At 40.0% G+C, this 20,792-nt stretch overlaps 1 protein-coding gene across 2 annotated transcripts in view; it reads right to left on the minus strand.

Annotated features, from left to right (window-relative positions):
• SCARA5 (scavenger receptor class A member 5) overlaps positions 1-20,792 on the minus strand; it is a 389,331-nt gene that overhangs the window by 26,450 nt on the left and 342,089 nt on the right. For both annotated transcript variants that reach the window (XM_063441974.1, XM_063441975.1), the window contains one exon: positions 5,555-5,749. In XM_063441974.1, the coding sequence (XP_063298044.1) occupies positions 5,555-5,749 (195 nt within the window). The remainder of the gene's footprint in view (positions 1-5,554; positions 5,750-20,792) is intronic.

A 20,792-nucleotide genomic window follows, 5' to 3' on the forward strand; every position in this document is an offset into this window, starting at 1 on the left:
GCGGCAGTAGCAGGCCTTGTGCAGAAGGCCGTGCCACGCGCGCGGCCGCAAATCACAGGCACTGGAGGTAGGCCGCGTGTCTGGAGCCCCCAGACACGCGGTCCCGGCGTTGCCACGGGCCCGGGCTCCCAGTCCTCAACCGGGCCCGAGGAGTGGGATCAGGGAAGAGCCTGGCAGGCGGTTGGGAATGCCTGCCAGTGCTGGTGCGGCCCCCAGGGGCAGGGACCGCACGGGAGGCAGCAGGGGAGACCGCAGGGGGTGCTCCAGGGGGAGGTAGGCCGCGGGGGGGGGCCCACACCGGTAGCCATACCTTCAGTAATGCCTGCCAATTGCTCCCATAGGTGCCGGCCACCATCCACGCTGCAGCAGCCCTGAGGGAAGCCAGAAGCCTCAACCATCATGCTGTGTAACCCGCAGGCCCAGGCAAACAGGAGCAGGAGGACAGGAAGCTGTTTGCTGGCCCGAATCCCAAGTGGCACTGAGGTAAGACCTCCCCCACACTGTCTTACACAGAACATAATCACACCCACAGATTCTTCCCAACCAATCCCATGCATCTATCCCCACACTCCTACATGTGCCCTTGTCCGCTTAGCTGCGCTATCTCCCCAGGGCCTAGCCACACTATCACACCAAAGCTGGTTTACCTGAGCCAGTTATAAAGACAGGCTCAGAGAAATGTGAATGTGATACCCATATGGTTTAATAAATACTACTACCATTTATTGACAAATCTGTACTGCCCTATGAAAGTTTTGTGGTTATCCTTGCAGTGACGTCAATTGCAGAATATTGGGTATAGTTACACCTATATAGTAATAAAAAGTATATATAGTAATGTGGGGGAACCATCCCGCAGCCCAAAAGAAGAGATCTCTGTAAAGAGAAGATGGGCTGGTGGACGGCTACCGCACAGAGTCACCTGTTATTGAGCTCCCTAATTGGGGAATAACTCCAGATGCAAACTCATAAGGCAAAAAACTAGGTACCCACCAATTACATGGCCCTCGTTTGAATTTTACATTGTCTTTTTTCGACTCTCTTGACCCTTAAAACTAATAAAGGTAGGGTTCCTTCTTTTTCTCTTTTCCCTCCCCCCTCATTCCTGGACCTTGATATCAAAGCATTTGATGTTGTAAACTCATTTGAGCAGACCCCTTTTTTTTTTTTGTGCTGCTCTCAGGTATATGTGGGCGCTATGAAATAATAATTCTAATATAGCTTTCTCTTCTACTGATCACTGATACACGCTATAATGCATTATTCTGTACTCCAGGAATAGCCAGGTAAGGGGATACTGGAGCACACTATGTAAACATGTGTATTTCATGGAACCCTTCCCAGAATGCTCTGTTGCAACCACCTTGGATAAATCACTAGACCTGGGGCAAGGGCTTGCAAGTCACACGGTGCATGCCCTGGGGTTGTTCTTCATTAAAGGAAAATATGCTGCTTTTTATGACTGTGGAAGTCATACTTGGACCATTCTGAAATGGGAAATGATTGAATAGTGATCATTTTCCAATAAGCAATGTCAATGAATTTCAAGATGTTCTTTCTTTGGAAAAATCGACTTGTTCTGCTGGCACTGTGCGGCTAGAATCCTATTGTCTCTGTGATTGTCTGCAGCCCGCAAACAGCATGTGCCATTTCTTGCAGCCACTCGCACTGTTCATGTGGTTTTGGTTATTTAGGGAATCTTGTCTCTGTCAATGAAAAGGGCCAGGGTTCACGTCTCACGATGGTTCAGTTTTTCCATCTTCCTCGGCTGATTTTGATTAACAAGCACAGCTACATTAGACAATCTACACGTTAGCCATTAATATCTGATGTGCTTGCATTAACCCTTTGTGCATCACTCGCATGAGTGAAGTTTCAACATCCTTCTTCGAAAAGTGATCCAAGAAAAACTGGATGAAATATATCAATAGTTTAATGGACGTATACTTTACTCATTGTAGTAACAACCCCTGGATGTTGAGCTAAGGTAACATCCCCAGGACGTACCTGAAAACCAGAGTAATTTGAATGTAGCTTTCCTGGTTAAATACTTTGTTATAATTATTATTATTTTACTAATTTTCCTTTCTTTTTATGTCTGTGTAATCTAGGGATGTGAAACTTATTTATTGAGGGCCATAAACTACCAGATATTTTGGGATTTTGTTTTAGGATTTGTAATCAAACAGTTAACCCAGAGTTTCATTGCTAAATGTATCATCCTGCAGACATCCCAAGTCTCCCAGAGGTTCCCGGAGACTCCTGCATTTTAAATGCACGTGTGTGTGTGTGTGTGTGTGAGAGGGGGAGGGGTGTGAACTGGGGAGAGGTGTGGGGGCATACACAAGGGGGTGCAGTTGCTGGTAAAGCCACCTCCCTGAAGTGAGTTTTTGCATGTTGGGGTGTTCAGGGAAAGAAAGCTGTAAACTGGTGCTATTGCTCTAAATGCAATGTTTCCATCCCTACCTCTCTGTACCTGTGTATTATAACCTCAGGATATGGGAAGAATATATCATGGATAACTGACTAAACAAAGTTTTATGTTACGATGATATATAATAAACATTTCATCATTACTGTTGTGTTTTAGCCTGCACTGCAGTGAAAAAGAAAAAAAGATATAAAAAATGTATGTTTCAGCTTATTGTCTGTACAAAGCGCCACCATATTTAGCAGCGCTGTACATTAGCTACAATAAAATAAACAAAGAAATGGAGTCACATTAAGGCAGAAATAAAAGGTCACAAAATAGGCCTGTAGTCTAGAGGAAGAGGGATCATGAAAAATGTGTCGCCTTTATACTGGAGAGTAACTGGTTCACTACCAGAAAGGACCAGAAAGTGTTAACACGCTAATGTTAACAAAGAAGTGATGAAAACCTTACGGCTTCCCGAGGTGGGCACAAAGAATTCAACACTGCAGAGAATTGTTCTTTATAAATATAGACAATGTGTGGGACTTGTATAAGCAGCTCAGTTTGTGTTTCTTTGGAAAAGTTTAAACAAAGTGTGCGTGTGCTTCTTGTAATCTGTCTCTGGGTATAAATAATGCTCACACCTCCTGGACTGTCAGCTTACACCCCAGGGGTGGGGGTGGCATATCCCTGCGAGCTACTTTGATTCAAAGCTTGGGCTTGTGTAAGGATGGCATGTATTTATAGAATGCCAGATGGTTTTATTTACTTAACCCCTTAAGGACCAGACTTCTGGAATAAAAGGGAATCATGACATGTCACACATGTCATGTGTCCTTAAGGGGTTAAAGGGACACCTCAAGAACCATAACTACTTTAGATTATTACAGTGGTTATGTATCAGGAAGGAACTTTGTTATCACCACTGGAAAAAGGTTAGGCAGTTAATACATAATTGAAGCCTCTCCATTATTATTGTCAGAGGAAAATAGGGTGGTGGGGGCTTCGGGCGAGTGGGAGACCCACAGTTTTTGGATAAAGCACTAGAAGAGTTTGACACCCATGGCTTTCTAACTTCGTAAACACTGTGATAAATTGAAAATAAAAAATGTCAGCGCTATATATGGTAGCCTATACAGTGAGGCAACCTATAAAAAATGTGCAAAAAAATCATCAAACAAAACTCTGTGAGTTTAGTAGTAAATAGATAGAAACACTTAAATCCCACAGTAGTTTAGATTTATGCACAAAAAATATATAAAAACTTGCTTAAGAGTCCATATAGTCTTATAAGGGAGTCTTGAAGGGGTTAATCCTTTGTTGAGATGGGAGATACACTGTAGCTTTTACCTTTAAAAGATACAAAAGAAAACTTTCATAGTGTAAAACCGTTTTATTAAATCACAAGATACCCTTCCCCCCAAATAGGAACCCTTACTTGAGCAAGTTGTGATATTTGTTTCCAATATATCACGAAATACACATTTGTAAAATCAGAGGCTGTGTAGCCGTTTACCGTCCGCTGCTCTCAGCAGTTTCAAAATTCCCGCCCGATCTCAGCGCTGATACGGTGGGTTCTCTCCTGCAGCATGGGAGCATCAGTGTGTGGACGATTGTAAGCCGGCTATGAGCATCAGACCTCTGCACCCGATATCACATGTGATATCGGGTGCAGAGGTCTGATGCTCATAGCCGGCTTACAATCGTCCACACACTGATGCTCCCATGCTGCAGGAGAGAACCCACCGTATCAGCGCTGAGATCGGGCGGGAATTTTGAAACTGCTGAGAGCAGCGGACGGTAAACGGCTACACAGCCTCTGATTTTACAAATGTGTATTTCGTGATATATTGGAAACAAATATCACAACTTGCTCAAGTAAGGGTTCCTATTTGGGGGGAAGGGTATCTTGTGATTTAATAAAACGGTTTTACACTATGAAAGTTTTCTTTTGTATCTTTTAAAGGTAAAAGCTACAGTGTATCTCCCATCTCAACAAAGGATTAACCCCTTCAAGACTCCCTTATAAGACTATATGGACTCTTAAGCAAGTTTTTATATATTTTTTGTGCATAAATCTAAACTACTGTGGGATTTAAGTGTTTCTATCTATTTACTACTAAACTCACAGAGTTTTGTTTGATGATTTTTTTGCACATTTTTTATAGGTTGCCTCACTGTATAGGCTACCATGTATAGCGCTGACATTTTTTATTTTCATATACTAGGGCATGATCATTAAGGAGTTTTGCTTTATGTCTAGCTGCTAATTTTTACACTACAACAATTTTTATTATTTACTATTTGTATCTTGTTTATATTTACTTTTTAAAAGGTGCGCTCTCCTGTATTTTACAAATTATTTACTGTGATAAATTATAATAACACAATAAACTGTACTAATGATACAAACTGTAACAATACAGCAAACTCTAATGCGTTAGTAAACTGTATTCATTTGAGAAGCTGTGTTAATTTAATAAGCTGTAATAATATAATGAGCTGTAAAACAACAAGCTGTAATCACCACCAAAATAGGATGTAATAACAAGCACAATAAGCTAAAATAATACAATAAATTGTAATAAGTACTGCCATAAACTAGACTGCATAATCTAATTTGGAGTGTCCCTTTAATTCATAATAATTCCTGTAACAGTATGAACCAGAATGTTGTCAGAATGCCTTTTCTGGTGTCCGTGTGCTTTCTGCAGGTCATCACGTGGAGTTTGAATGAGTTTGTATGCGGAATTAATGTGTTCCAAGACCTGAGCAGGGACATTTACCTAATCACAGACAGAATCTTACATTTAATACCTCTTTTACCCTGTGATGTGATTGCTTTAAGATATGTCGGGGGAGAGTTCCTATTAGGTAAAACAAGTCAAGTAGGAAAGATACAGAGCACCTTCCCTGGATTCCTGGATGTAACAAATCAGATTATGGGCTGGGGTTACACGTTCATGTCCATTTCTGGACATGTAAAGATAATTGTGATTATTGATTGTCCTTATTGAGTGTTTTAAATCTTTCCTTTAACATGGATGCTCATTAATTTATTTTTCCAGTAAAACTCAATATGAAAGAATTGTTGTTGGTACTATTGGGTCATCAGGAAATGTTGTATCAATATTTTCTTACCTTGCCCAAATCTGGCTGTTTTGTAAACTTCTTCTACACCTTTAAAGCCCAGCATCCGGCAAGCCACGTCGCCATCTTTTTTATCCCAGCCGTCATCGCATACAGTTCCCCAGCGGTTTTCGTTAAATATCTCAACGCGTCCTTCATGAGGTCCTGATCCATTCACAAGTCGAATTAGCCTTTCTTCTACCACTCCTGAAATACAATGCATGGCATTTAAACAAATGTGCACCAAATGACAATGGACAATGCCCGTCACTATATCTATAGAAGTCTGATTTAAAGTGAAATATAAAAGTTCCCATTTGCACTTTCTGCGGTGAAGTATATTTAAAATAACTATCGCAATTTGTCTCCCTATATCTTTTAGTAGTCTTTGCTGCTGATAGGGTATATAAATTGTCTGCATTTGCCACCGATGAAATTTCAGTAGGATTCAATACGGTGAATAAACAAAAACTCTGTAAAATCTGTGAGTGGAAGAGAGATGGCGACAAGCACAATATTTAAAGGTGTGGGCCATATCTATGTCAACTTCTTATGCAAATTATTTTGCTTAGATTCTGTCAGTTGATTTACATATAAGCCTTTATTATGTTTTGCGGGCATGTTGAACAGGCAGAGATAACATCGTGCTAACAGAACATACTATCTGCACTCAGAGGGTAACAAGCAAATCTGATATAAATTATTTAAACTTTTTTCTAGTTTTTCAAGAAAAAGTAATTCCAACTTGAAGAAAGAAATGCTGATTTCACTCTTAAACACATGCCTCACAGGACAGGAAAGTCCCAAATTCTGGTTGCTAGTTAGCCGTCCCAACTTTGTTCCCTGGTGTCTCACTTTTTGGGAGCACCAGAGAACATTGAGCAGGAACCTCAACCTATCTGTTCCTGTGTGTCCAACTTGTCTGGTTACAACCACAAGTCTGTTCGTCCACCCATTGTAAAGCACTGCGGAATTTGATGGCACTACATAAATAACATAATAATAATAATAACTGTCCGTGGAAGTATAGGCCCAGCGCATTAGACGTGCTCGCTCTACACTCAGGGCAATAGGATCCTGTAGAGAGCACTGATACATTTCCTCTTATATGGTCTGCCGTCATGCATTTACACCAGGCTGACTTGCCAATTCTCTGGCTGGACCTTCTGCCTTTTCCTATGGGTCTGTCCACCCAACAAAGTCCTGTTCCATGGGATGCTGATGTTGGGGAGTATGTTTAACTGTACGGAACACTGACCACTAAACTATCACATTAGACTAGAATGAGTGGATTTTTTATTTATTCTTTTTTTTTCCATTTATTCTTTTGCAGATTTTAATGCATTATGTATCTAATACATTAAAAAGCGTTCATTTAAAACCTATATTATCCATTTAAAAATGACAAGTTCAATTCAAATTATGATGGCAAATTATACATTCTAAACGCACACAGTCTGTCTTTCTATGTGGCATTAGCTAATCTAGCAATCAGCAGGATTATCCTTATTATTCTTATTTATATTTCTTTATAAATCTGATTTCAATTTTGGTATAATTTAAAATCTGAAAGCAGAACTAGCACATATAATCACAGGATAGTGGGGAACATGTTACTAATCTTCATGAGTTTTATAAACACAGCCACGTCCGACACAGAAATAATATTAACAGACCTGATAATTAGTTCCATCTGCTATTCTATCATATTACATGTAAGCAGCTGTGGCCAGATCAAATCATCCTGTCAATAAATTAATAATCTTCAACATGATGTATGCAGCGATTTGCTGATGAAACACTCACAAACAGATGTCAAATAAGCACTCTCTAAGTTTATTGCACAGGTACAGATAAGAGAGGATTTGCATTAATCTCATTAGAGATTGGGGGAAATGATTTATTATTAGACAAAGGAAATTGATGCTTTCAAGAAGCTGTGAGTTTCTGTTACACACCAGTTATCTTGACCTCCTTTTGTTACCACCTTAAAATTAAAATTCCAATCTTATACTGAAGAAGGTTGGACAAAAGTACAAAAAAAAGAAAATTCACAAATAAAATGAACAAGAGGAACAAATAAGCAGTGGATGGAAAAGATTAATCAATGCGCTAAAATGGGCCAACGTTAGACTTCGAAATGCGTTGGTAAACATACAAGTACAGGGTGTTGAACAGTTGGCAAGAACGATTATATTGAAAGTAAGTTTTAAAGCAGATGTAAACAGTAGGTCAGAGAGCTGGGTGGCATAAAATGTAACCATTGAGAAAGTGTCCGATGTAGTTGTGAAACGCGTTTACTTTCATCAGTCGGATGGTATGTCTTTCTCCCCACCTTTATATGTGCACTGTGTCTTTTTCACTGTTTACTGTTTTTATTTACATGAACAATCTTTTATTATTACTCGCCTTTTTTTTCTCCCACGGTGGAGTGCAACATTTGATGATATTATCTTTTCTAGTATAAAATCCGGATAGAATGGATGATTGTCTGCAGTCCAAAAAACATGAGACTAGAAAACTATAAGAGCAGGAACAAACACCTAAAAAAACACTCTCAGAAACAAACACCCAAATGAACACCGTCACAAACACCCAACAGAAAATTCTCATAAGCAAAAAAAAATCTGACCCCTAATTTCAGTCATGGTAAGTATATCTGTGTCACCATTTAAATGCAATTTATTGTAAGTAAAGTATTCCTATTTCAACATTACATAACAGATTTAGGCTTGTTCTGGTTGATGTATCTTCCTTCCTTTCTCTTCCTTCCTAGAAAGTCCTCATATATTGGATATTGATGAGGACAAAGTAATAATGAGTGGGCCTCAGAGCAACAGTTGACTTATTTTTGGTCCACATTGCATGTTTTGTATGTTATTTAGATCTAAACCATACTGTATTCGGCGTGGACTATACACAAACTCTGTGAACATGAATACTGCCTCTAATATCTGATATCTGATCTGTTTATTTAAAACATGCATTTATAATAAAGACCAGGAAGTGCAATATGTGTAGATGTATATCACATATTGATGGATTCTGCCTTTTATATGCAAAAAAAAAATCTAATTGCTAGGTACATGGTTAATGTTGAGAATCCTTTAAAGGTACAACGTTTCAAACCATATGTGGACAGCGCAGTCCACTACTGATGAGATGCAGACGGTGAAAGTGGCTTTTTGTTCGCTTAGTCTGCCAGTAATTACAGAGTGATCTAAACTGGCCTAATTGTTTTGGGCAATTTGGAGTTGCTTTTAATCTCCACTTTTGGCCCTGGCCCATGTTTTCATGTTGTCATAAAAATCCTGTGCATGCATTCGTTAAGGTGCCTGCTATTATAGTGGCAACATGGATTAAAAGTGACGCTTTGGAAAATTAAAGCCAGTCATTCTGTGTATGACACATTTGCCTTTCTCATCTCTTTTTAGTGTGTTGCTCTAAAAAAAGATGTAACTACCAGCTATAACGTAATTTCAGTAATTTAGTAACTTGCTGTTTTATTCTGTGATATGTAATGCAGCGCAACAGACGATGAGCAACATTATAGCATCTCTTTAATAACCCCGTTATGTTAGCACAAATATGTGCAATTAGTTTAGACAGGGGTTCATACATTATCAATAGTTGGAGTGAGTGGGCAGCGGGCATATATTATTCAAGTCAAAAATTAGAATGTAACTTCATTGTATCCTACCTAGATATTACATAGTGATTGGTTTAACTTCTACTTATTCATAAAGTTAATAACAATGTTGTCATTTTTTTTATAATTGACTTATTTCTAAGGTTTATTGTTATTAATTAGATGTTCCCAGACCTATCGAATTCCGTCATGAGATCTGCTGTCTGATTTAAAGTTGATGGACGTCGGATTGGATGGAAATCTGTAGTGTGAAGTGGCAAATATTTTGTACAGTATGGAACATTTCTGCAACAAGGACTAAATTCCAAAATTTTATAGAAACGGAGAATTTGATTATGTTATTGGATAACTACTACATCTGGTTTGCTCGATTATAGCCGTGTCTCCTTGAAACAAAAGTAACAAAATTTGAAACAATGAACGTACTAAGTAACGACCTCCCACACGCAAAGTGAAAACTAATTATCATGTCTCACTAGTAAGAATAACAACTGTCAAAGACAGAGGCTTATGGGGTCAATGTTGCAATTGTACTACTGAGCGAGTGAGAATACAAAAGGCTGTTAATAGGAGAGGAAGATTGCCAACTAAACCACAACACTAAAAACTCACACACAAAGAGGTGACCATCAGGCAGTTATTCTTACAAAAATATGAGGACTTCCCTGACCCACAGTAAGATAGGACAGAGAGAAGACAAAATAGCAGAAATAAGGCAATAAATAGTAAAATTAATCAGTAATTGTTAAATCTCCAACAGCGTATATATCCATCCTCAGAGAAACAGAAGAAAAGCAAAATAACAGACAACATTCTCATTAAATAAACACAGCACAATCGAGCAAACTAGCCGTGGTGAGTTGTCTGAAAGCCAATAATGCTGAATGACCAAGAATACCGATAGGGAGAATGAAAGAGAAATGGAAGATGTGCCTAAGCTAAGAGAGGGTGACACCCAGCCACAGGAAGCCTACTGGACCACCCTACCCCCCTTTAAAACTAACTAGCAAAGAGACACAATAAAAGGAAGCAATGAGCTAATGTAGATCGCTACGTTAGTATATGAGCATAATGTGAGAACATTTGACAGTGTAGTGAGTAAAATTAAAGAGTAGTATGTCCTGTCTCGCTCAAGTTTCAACAATCTCACTATATTAGCTCAGCCACCATAAACTGAAAGGATACCGCTTGCATCCATACCCCCGATTTACAAGGAAAATTTACAGCTTCCAAATACTTCTCCTAGAGTATTGAGACCCTTCTCCTGGAGTTTCACACTCCACATAATCTCATGGGAGTCATGGGTTTCTCTTCTGGCACTCCCACACTATAGATACCCACCCGTACAAATAACCAGAGGCAGAGCACACAAAACTCAAAGAAAACTTTTAATGGACACCTATTTATATTCCCAAGACATTGACTTCTCTCTCTCTGGCCTATGTATACCGATATGTATCTTACAATTCTCTAGACTGAACGCATTAGCAGGGCTTGGTGCGCATGCGTTTACGTACATCTCTATCCCAATGAACGGTAATGACTCTGTTAGATATTAAGAAATCATATGATTTGGCTATTTTAGCCTAACATTTGCAGCTCCATTGTTGATTTCTCACAATGCCCAACCTAGTGAACAAAACCCCATTAGTAAAAACTTGTTTAAACGCATTCTTCATACTATCATTAGCCAAGTTCATATTGAGACGTCCCATTAATTCTTAGCAGCGTAGACCACTGCCAAGCTGGGAATTTGCAATTCAAGCAATTACAGTTTTTGGCGAGAGATTAGGATCAAATTAAATCTGTCTCTCAAATTCAAACTGACAGAACCAGTGACCTTCACTGACCTCCTTACATCAAATGATTCCAAAAAATACCTCGGCAACCATATTGCAAGACAGACTCACAATCTTATTATGTGATATTTGATTAGAGTAGACAATATCTGTTTGGCCAGTCCAAGATATCATGTACTACCAATGACAACATATGGATAACATCTGGCATCTTTTGTGGATAACCTGTGACTACTCTTTTGATCTCAGCCAGCCCTGGCCGTTCTTACCTGTAGGCTAGTTGGAGTAATGCTAATTCATGATGTTTGACAGACTTGATCTGTTTGCTTTATGGCTAAAAGTTTCATACCAGAATTGACTCACCGTATAACCTTTGAGCCCCAGTCTGACACCTAAGGCTGCCTTTGCATTCCCTAAGACATTTTTCGAATGCCACCACTGTCTATGCATTCAATTCAAACTCACAATTTGTATGAATGTTTTATCGATATGCTGTATAATTTCAAGAATAAATCACAGAATATCACAATGTGACGATTTATTTTGGTTTTTATACTGTTGTCTTGCTGCACTTTTCCTTCCCATTTTTTTCCCTCCTCTCCAGCAAAATCACAGGTAAACATATAGTGATGTTCTTTTTTTTTCATATAACCCGAAACACAATGACACATCTGAAGACTTGGACAGTGTTGGACTTACTGTAAGCTTAGTGAAGCCAATTGGTCATTCTAGGCTTGTAACCCAGCCAGACCTATTACCTCAGGGTGTACATGGCCAATCCAGCCTTAAAAAATAGACCACACAGCTGCCGTATGGTATTTAGCGTATATGACTCATAGATATCAATACCACCACTGATCTGTTTCTATAGCCTGAGGTGTCAAGGAGGAATGAGGCTGAACGTGGTTTTAAGTAAATAGCATTCAGTGCTAATATCTAAGCTATATGGCCATGCAAGGTGCACAGGGAACAGATTTACACAGCTGATAATGGCTAAAGCAAGACCTGCCCCCCCTCTCTTAAGGCAAAGAATATTCCATTAAATGTGATTTCTGGCATTCTAGTCCTTATTACGGCTGCAGTTTAGCAGGTAGCTGACACCAGAGAAAGTGGTGTGCAAGTTAATATTTAGCATTCAGACATATAATGACCATTATATTTAACTTACAAGGACCCCACCATGAAAAATATTATCCAAATTAACATGAAACACAGGCAACACTACTGTGAAAACAATCCAGAGTGAAATAACCGTCAGATGTAATTAAATTCTACTAACAGATTTTTTTCAGCAAATGACTCACGTATAGAACATTATTACTCTGCTACACACAAAGCTAAACTTTACCGCATTACGAGAGAATGCATATTGGTGAAAAGTCATATCATGGGAATATAATCTGCTCAAAAAAAATAACACTTAAACAACACAATGTAACTCCAAGTCAGTCACACTTCTGTGAAACCAAACTGTCCACTTAGGAAGCAACACTGAGTGACAATCAATTTCACATGCTGTTGTGCAAATGGGATAGACAGCAGGTGGAAATTATAGGCAATTAGCAAGACACCCCCAATAAAGGAGTGGTTCTGCAGGTGGTGACCACAGACCACTTCTCAGTTCCTATGCTTTCTGGCTGATGTTTTGGTCACTTTTGAATGCTGTCGGTGCTTTCACTCTAGTGGTAGCATGAGACGGAGTCTACAACCCACACAAGTGGCTCAGGTATTGCAGCTCATCCAGGATGGCACATCAATGCGAGCTGTGGCAAGAAGGTTTGCTGTGTCTGTCAGCGTAGTGTCCAGAGCATGGAGGCACCACCAGGAGACAGGCCAGTACATCAGGAGACGTGGAGGAGGCCGTAGGAGGGCAACAACCCAGCAGCAGGACGGCTACCTGCGCCTTTGTGCAAGGAGGAACAGGAGGAGCACTGCCAGAGCCCTGCAAAATGACCTCCAGCAGGCCACAAATGTGCATGTGTCTGCTCAAATGGTCAGAAACAGACTCCACAGACTCTTGGCATTTGCTAGAGAACACCAAGATTGGCAAATTCGCCACTGGCACCCTGTGCTCTTCACAGATGAAAGCAGGTTCACACTGAGCACATGTGACAAACGTGACAGAGTCTGGAGACGCCGTGGAGAACGTTCTGCTGCCTGCAACATCCTCCAGCATGACCGGTTTGGCAGTGGGTCAGTAATGGTGTGGGGTGGCTTTTCTTTGGGGGTCGCACAGCCCCCCATGTGCTCGCCAGAGGTAGCCTGACTGCCATTAGGTACCGAGATGAGATCCTCAGACCCCTTGTAAGACGATATGCTGGTGCGGTTGGACCTGGGTTCCTCCTAATGCTAGACCTCATGTGGCTGGAGTGTGCCAGCAGTTCCTGCAAGACGAAGGCATTGATGCTATGGACTGGCCCGCCCGTTCCCCAGACCTCAATCCAATTGAGCACATCTGGGACATCATGTCTTGCTCCATCCACCAACGTCACGTTGCACCACAGACTGTCCAGGAGTTGGCAGATGCTTTAGTCCAGGTCTGGGAGGAGATCCCTCAGGAGACCATGCACCACCTTATCAGGAGCATGTACAGGTGTTGTAGGGAAGTCATACAGGCACATGGAGGCCACACACTACTGAGCCTCATTTTGACTTGTTTTAAGGACATTACATCAAAGTTGGATCAGCCTGTAGTGTGTTTTTACACTTTAATTTTGAGTGACTCCAAACCCAGACCTCCATGGGTTGAAAAATTTGATTTCCATTTTTTTATTTTTGTGTGATTTTGTTGTCAGCACATTCAACTATGTAAAGAACAAAGTATTTAAGAATAATATTTAATTCATTCAGATCTAGGATGTGTTATTTTTGTGTTCCCTTAATTTTTTTGAGCAGTGTATATAGGATTATGTTCCCATGATATGACTTTCACCAATATGCGTGTTTTATATTTTTATATAATATTATTTATTAGGCTATAGTTAGTGCTACATCAGATTAAGGTTTGGATTAGTGTTAGTTTTAGACTTGTCGCTAAGGTACCTTTAATCTTAGCGCAATCCCGTTCATTCCGGAACATGTATTTATCAGCGCTGTGCTCTGAGTTTAAGGTTCCTGTATTGCACAGCAGCAAACACACTGTGTATCATGGAAGGAATGACGTCACCTGCTGTTCAGTCCTGGGTTTGAAAATATGATCTGTGCATTCAAATAATGGGCTAATCGTGCAATATGTATATAAAACAACAAAATATTACACTAGTATAGGATGTGACATTTATATTGCCCTAATATAATATAATGATAAACAAAGGGAACATGAAGACAGTTTTATTTTGGTCCACTGAAGCCATAACGTGATGTAATTAGCTTGCTGAACCAGCAATAAAAGGGAAGCATTTGGCCAACAAACCGAATATCCAAAATATAAGAGAGGCATTTCAGGTCATGCGCCACACCCCGTGCTGATTAATGAGTTGCGTGGTTTATTAAAAGTGGGAAGTGGCGGTCTCAAGAGTAACAATATGTTTGATATAAATTTACCCAACACGTAAAAATGGAATTTAATCTTAGAAGACTAACGATTCGGAGGAACCTCTCTATTTAAACCACCATTACTGTGTTGCTTAAATATAATATCCGATTGGATCAACAAAGTGTTCTGCCAATTTCTGTATGTTCACCAACACCTAATAAAAACAGCTTTGTTTTAGGACCTCAGGGGGACTCATAAAACTGTCACGCTTCTAGAATGGCCAGCTCAGAACCAAGTGAGCGTTTAATGTATTGTTGTGGGCTAACACTCCCCAGTACAGGTGCTGACGGGGAATCGCTTTCTATAGGCTACAAGTCAGCAGTAAAATATGCCAAAGGGGGACTTAATAACCCCTCGTGTAATCCAGTAATTGAGTATTTATGATCTCCGACACAAGCAGCTTTAGTCAAGCCAGTACATGAACCAAATGAAAACCTTTTAATTCCTATTACTGGGAAGCAGTAAGATCATAACCTTTGGAGATATGGTTTAAACAAAATATAGACATTACAGAGTGATAGCAACAAACACTCATAATAAAATATGTATACAAAAAAAATAAAAATAAAGCTATTTTTATACCTTTTCTTTATTCACTGACAATTCAAGTTGTTTTGCATTTGCAAGCTGATAAAATAGATAACAGTGTATAAAGTGGAGAATGTCATTAAATGTGTTTAGGGCACATATAAGAAGACATTGTCCCTTTTTAAAATACAGATGGTTTTTCAGGTGCAATTCTATGTTGCTCCTCTCCCATTCTTCTTTGCTCTGGCATTCTCATTTTCTAGGATCTCGGAACACTTGGGGTTTACAAATATTCCGCATCAATATGACATTCAGCAATATCGGGAGTGTATCAGATACCAAAGCAACACAATTCATAGTAAATTGAGGTATGTATGGCTTAATTCACAGAGATTCACAGGTATATATGGTGTTAATCAGTGTATCACAAATCTAAATATCTAAAGAACTCACAGTAACATGTCACAATAATGTGTATAGTATATCAACATTTCACAGAGTTCCCCAGCAATACAACTCATCATGTATCTGTGTGTATGACAGAGCTCCACAACAATATTGCTAGAAAGGTGAGTGACACTGATGGGGGGGGGGGGGGGGGGGAGGGGGTCTAGGTGTCTGTAGTTTCTTTTAAATAGCTTTATTTCATTTAACTCTGATGCGAGATACAATGAAGATACTTGTTGATGTGCTTATTTCTTATCTTGATTACAGCAACCAAAACCGATTCTTTATCAGTCTCCCTAAAGCCCGTATTACACCTATTGCACTCCATGTACTGAAGTTTGTTTTCCTTAGTCTTAGTAGCCTCTCCTGGCACATCCTGCTCCTTGATCAATGCTTATATTGGCTTTGTGCATCATTTAGGATTTCAGTTCCAATGAATTCTACAAGTGAATAAGGACCGTTTATACGCACATGGTAAAGCTCTGGCTCTTCAAAGCATTTATCAAGGTGCAAGCAATGAAACTTCCATCCACTTTAATTAAGGAGGCTCTCTTGGGATGTTCTCGAGGACACATTTTAGAGATAATGGACCACTAAGTCTAACTCAACTGCCACAAAACAAAGTCACCTGTCTATGCCAATGATTTGGCACACCAGATTATTTTCAACTACTTCACCCATGATCAGTCATTCTAAAGCCTACAACTGTCTGAACATCAATGGCATAGATCGTTTATATAGCAGAAACATCAAATAACAGAGGACTGATATGGCACAGAACCAGCACACCTTCTCATATAATCAATGTATAGTGAAAAGAGGATAGAATTAAACAGATCTAGATAGGCATTCAGAAAGACAAACAGATAGCATGATAGACAAACATACAGGCAAACATAAAATAGATGACATAATATAGACACATAATATAGAAGATAGATAGATAGCTAGAAATAGAGATAGACATAGAGATAGATAGATAGATAGATAGATAGATAGATAGATAGATAGATAGATAGAAATAGAGATAGATATAGAGATAGATAGATAGATAGATAGATAGATAGATAGATAGATAGATAGATAGATAGATAGATAATGTAATATTTCCCGCCACTAACTGGGAATACATTTCACAAATATATAGAAAAAATAATATGATCACTGGAGAGCTAAAACCGCAGTAATTCTTACAGCAGAAACCATTTAAATTTCATTCAACCAGTTGAGATAGAGCTCGCCGTTTGTAAACCATATGAATATCTGTAACAGCTCACTAGAGAAAACAAGGCTTATTCAATCAAAAGACTTACACCATATAATACATGAAGTGTGAGCTCATATTTCTTACAATAACACCTTCTTACATCATCCCCTCCTGTAATCCAGGAAATCACTCCATTACATACTGGGCATTGCAAACATTCTGCAAGACTTTCTCTAATACAGAAAAAACAGACACAAATTGCACACATGATTTATTGAGTGTGCAGCGTTTGTGATTAGGGGAGTTAAGGTATTTTCTGACGGTTCCAGTTTGACAGGATGCTCAGGGCTACATGATAACCAGAGAGCATGAATCACTGTAACCGCTCGTGGGGCCTATAGGGGCTTCGAGAAGGGACTGCTTCATATTATCTACCCTATAATCTCACGATCCAGTGATGTCGGCTGTCATGGGAAAGGCACAAGATCTGAACAGAGTGTACAACCCAATCAGGGAAGTGAAAGCGGATGGGAGCAGGGAGCCTCAGGCCTTGGAAGAGGTCCAGGACCGCCTCTGATACTTGAGAGGCCAAAAAAATCTATGTCACTTACAGGATACAATACATATCGTTTACTCTGCAGGTGATTTGGTTCCTGCACACTAGGAGGAGGTAAAGATTAATCAATGCCATTAAAAGGCTGCATATGACTGATACCTTGCTTACTCTAGGGATAAGGGACAACTATGGGGTTCGATAGTTAATGTGAAGCAGCCATCATGCAGAGGAACTGGTTTATTTTCTGATTGCTCAGCTTTTTGGGAAGAATAAAATAACTGGACTAGTTTGGGTCAAACTTCAATTTGCTGAATTTACAAACTCTGAACTGAATTTGCAAATATGTAGAGATGTGCATGGGCAAAACATTTGGTTCGGTACGGAAATTCGGGTAAGTAAAAAAATGTGTCTGCTTCGGCAATTCGGACCAATGGCATTCGGTTCGGCACTTCCGAACTACCGAACTTCAGCAATAGGGCTCCCAGTGCCAGGACTGCCACCACAACCACTTACACATCTATAGGGCTCCCAGTGACTGGACTGCTACCACAACCACTTACACATCTATAGGGCTCCCAGTCCCTGGACTGCTACCACAACCACTTACACATCTATAGGGCTCCCAGTGCCCGGAAAGACACCACAACCACTTACACATCTATAGGGCTCCCGCCTCCAAGTGCCAGGACTGCCACCACAACCACTTACATATCTTTAGGGCACCTGCTTCCCAGTGTCAGGACTGCCACCACAACCACTTACATATCTATAGGGTTCCCGCCTCCCAGTGCTAGGATTTCCACCACAACAACTTACACATCTATAGGGCTCCCAGTGCTTGACTGCCACCACAACCACTTACACATCTATAAGCCTCCTGGCTCCCAGTGGCCAGACTGCAACCACAACCACACTCATATCTATAAGCCTCCTAGCTCCCAGTGACCGGACTGCAACCACAACAACTTACACATCTATAGGGCTCCCGCCTCCCAGTGCCAGGCCTGCCACCACGACCACTTACACATCTATAGGGCTCCCAGTGCCCGGACTGCCACCACAACCACTTACACATCTATCGCACTCCTGCCTCCCAGTGCCAAGACTGCCACCGCAACCACTTATACATCTATAGGGCTCCCAGTGCCAGGAATTAGCTTATTAGTCAAGATTCACGCAATTTTCCCTCCCTCTCTCTTGTTTTGCCACTTTTCAGAAATCTGAAGCACTTTGGAACTTCAACACTTCGGCAATTCGGTTCAGTTTGGCACTTCCGAATTACCGAACTTCGCCACTTTGGACATTTGTAAGCAACAAAACGAATTGTACAGGTCTACAAATATGTACCCGAATTACAATTCTTCAATAATTTCAATTAAACTGAATAAAATTCCTAGTGATCATTGAACGAATTGGTTCTGAATCGTTTTACCCATGGAAGGCCAACCGCACTATTTGTTCTGGTACTAACAGGAGGAGTCTGGAAGTGGCATGGAGAGAGAGAGACAGGAGTTGCAGCAGACACCTACTCTTACTTCCCTCTGCCAGCAGCAGAACTCCAAACAAGCCACCCTCGTGGAAATGAAAGGTATGTTAACAGGAGGGTTGCTGCAAATATAAACATTTTTAGACATTTTTGTGTTTATGTCAGATTGTGCATGTGTGTATCTACGTCACAGTGTGTGTGTGTGCCTCAGTGGTATACCTAACAGCTTGAGGTATAGCTAACAGCTTGGTAAAGCTGACTGCTGCCTGTGCAAGCCCTCCCCTTCTAACCCCGCCTAGACTTTCTGTGACTGTCCAATCACAGACTTCCCAATGCAGCTCAATGAAGTCTTTGCAAGGCAGCTGCTCTGGGCAAATGCTGCCTCTTGAGCTTAGCTCCACTAAGTTTAACAACCAGAGTAACAGAGCCAATTGTCTGACTGATATCCAGGTGGGTGTACCCAGGTCAGTTTATGTAAATACAAATGTATCTGCAAAAAAGAGGACACACTCTTCACACATGAAGCACTTTAGCGAATAAACTGCTTTAGGTATTTGCAGTGTTCCTAAAGTAAATATTTTAGAGGGTTCATTAAACATGAACACAGGAGAGTGTTTTTTTGTAGGCATTTGAATCTTTATAGCTATAGGTATTTTTGTTAGCAACTGAAATCAGGTGTAAAATTAAATGAACACAAATTTAACATTAAGTAATGCCTTGTCGTAGATAAACCATTACCTCCAATAAAAACCTTTTCACAATTGGAATATTCATTTGAAACTCCTTAGAAAAGAAAACAAGCCAACTGGAACAGTCTAATAGCCGTAGGAATACATCTGTATTTTTTCAGGTAAAATTAATAGAAAAGAAAAAGAAAACAGATTTTTCATGCATTATAAATGCACATAATCCCTTGTTGATGTATTCATTTAACGGTTACGGATAGAATAAAACCAAACCTACCATATGAAAATGATTTATGGTGGCGCCTTGCCCAAACTGACTGCGGCCTGCCATTCACATTTCTGTTTGCTCGTACAAATAGATGTAGGTTTTATAACAGTTGTGGATGCAGATCCCAAAATCCAAGTTGGCACCCGCATAATTGGCAATCCCTCCCTTGCCTGTTTTAATAAACATAAGCGTGTAACATAGGACACACATGTCTAAAATCAGAAGAATCAACAAAGCCATTCATTGGTCACAGCTGACTCACAATGTGCTGCGAGATTAAACACGTGGCTGGTTGCTTCATGTTTATGTATGGGTTCTGATTTTTAAGGTTCTCTTTTACACTGAACAAAATTATGAACGCAACACTTTTGTGTTATCCCCATTTTACATGAGCTGAACTCAAAGAAGTGCTCACTAACATAGATTTAGACAGATTTTTGAACAAAATATAGAAGAAATAGGCCTTTTGTGTACATAGAAAAAGTCTTAGATCTTTGAGTTCAGCTCATGAAAAATGGGGGCAAAAACAAAACTGTTGCATTTATAATTTAGTTTAGTGTATATTTTATGGAACTCTGGAATTAAATTCTTCATGCCAGGGCTAAATTCTCACTTGCCAATGGCTAGTGAGGCGTTAAAAGTTTATATTATATCTGTTATACTAAAACACTCATAAAAAGGAAAAAAAAACAGCTGACAGAAATCTCCTCTGTAACTTGATAGGAGTAAAGGGGCCCCAACCTATTAAAGGGTTAAGAGCGTTTTTCATTTTATTCACAGTAGGACTGGTCTAAGACATTGTGCTGCCTGGGTCCAAGGCTAAAATGCTGCCCCACATCACCAAAAGACGCCCACAGTCATCCATTATGTTATGCAGTGTGTGTAGTGAATGCAGTGTCTGTGTTTTTGTAGTAGATGCATTGCATGTTGTGGATGCAGTGCCTGTGTTTGTATAGTGGATGCAGTGTGTGTAGTGGTTGCAGTGTCTGTGTGTAGTGGATACAGTGTGTATGTATTGTGTGTGTGCTGGTGATGCAGTGTGTCTATAGGATGCAGTGTCTTTGTGAGTGCTTTTGGATGAAGTGTGTG

The sequence above is a fragment of the Pelobates fuscus genome, chromosome 2 (genome assembly GCF_036172605.1).
Source record: "Pelobates fuscus isolate aPelFus1 chromosome 2, aPelFus1.pri, whole genome shotgun sequence".
Taxonomy (NCBI): domain Eukaryota; kingdom Metazoa; phylum Chordata; class Amphibia; order Anura; family Pelobatidae; genus Pelobates; species Pelobates fuscus.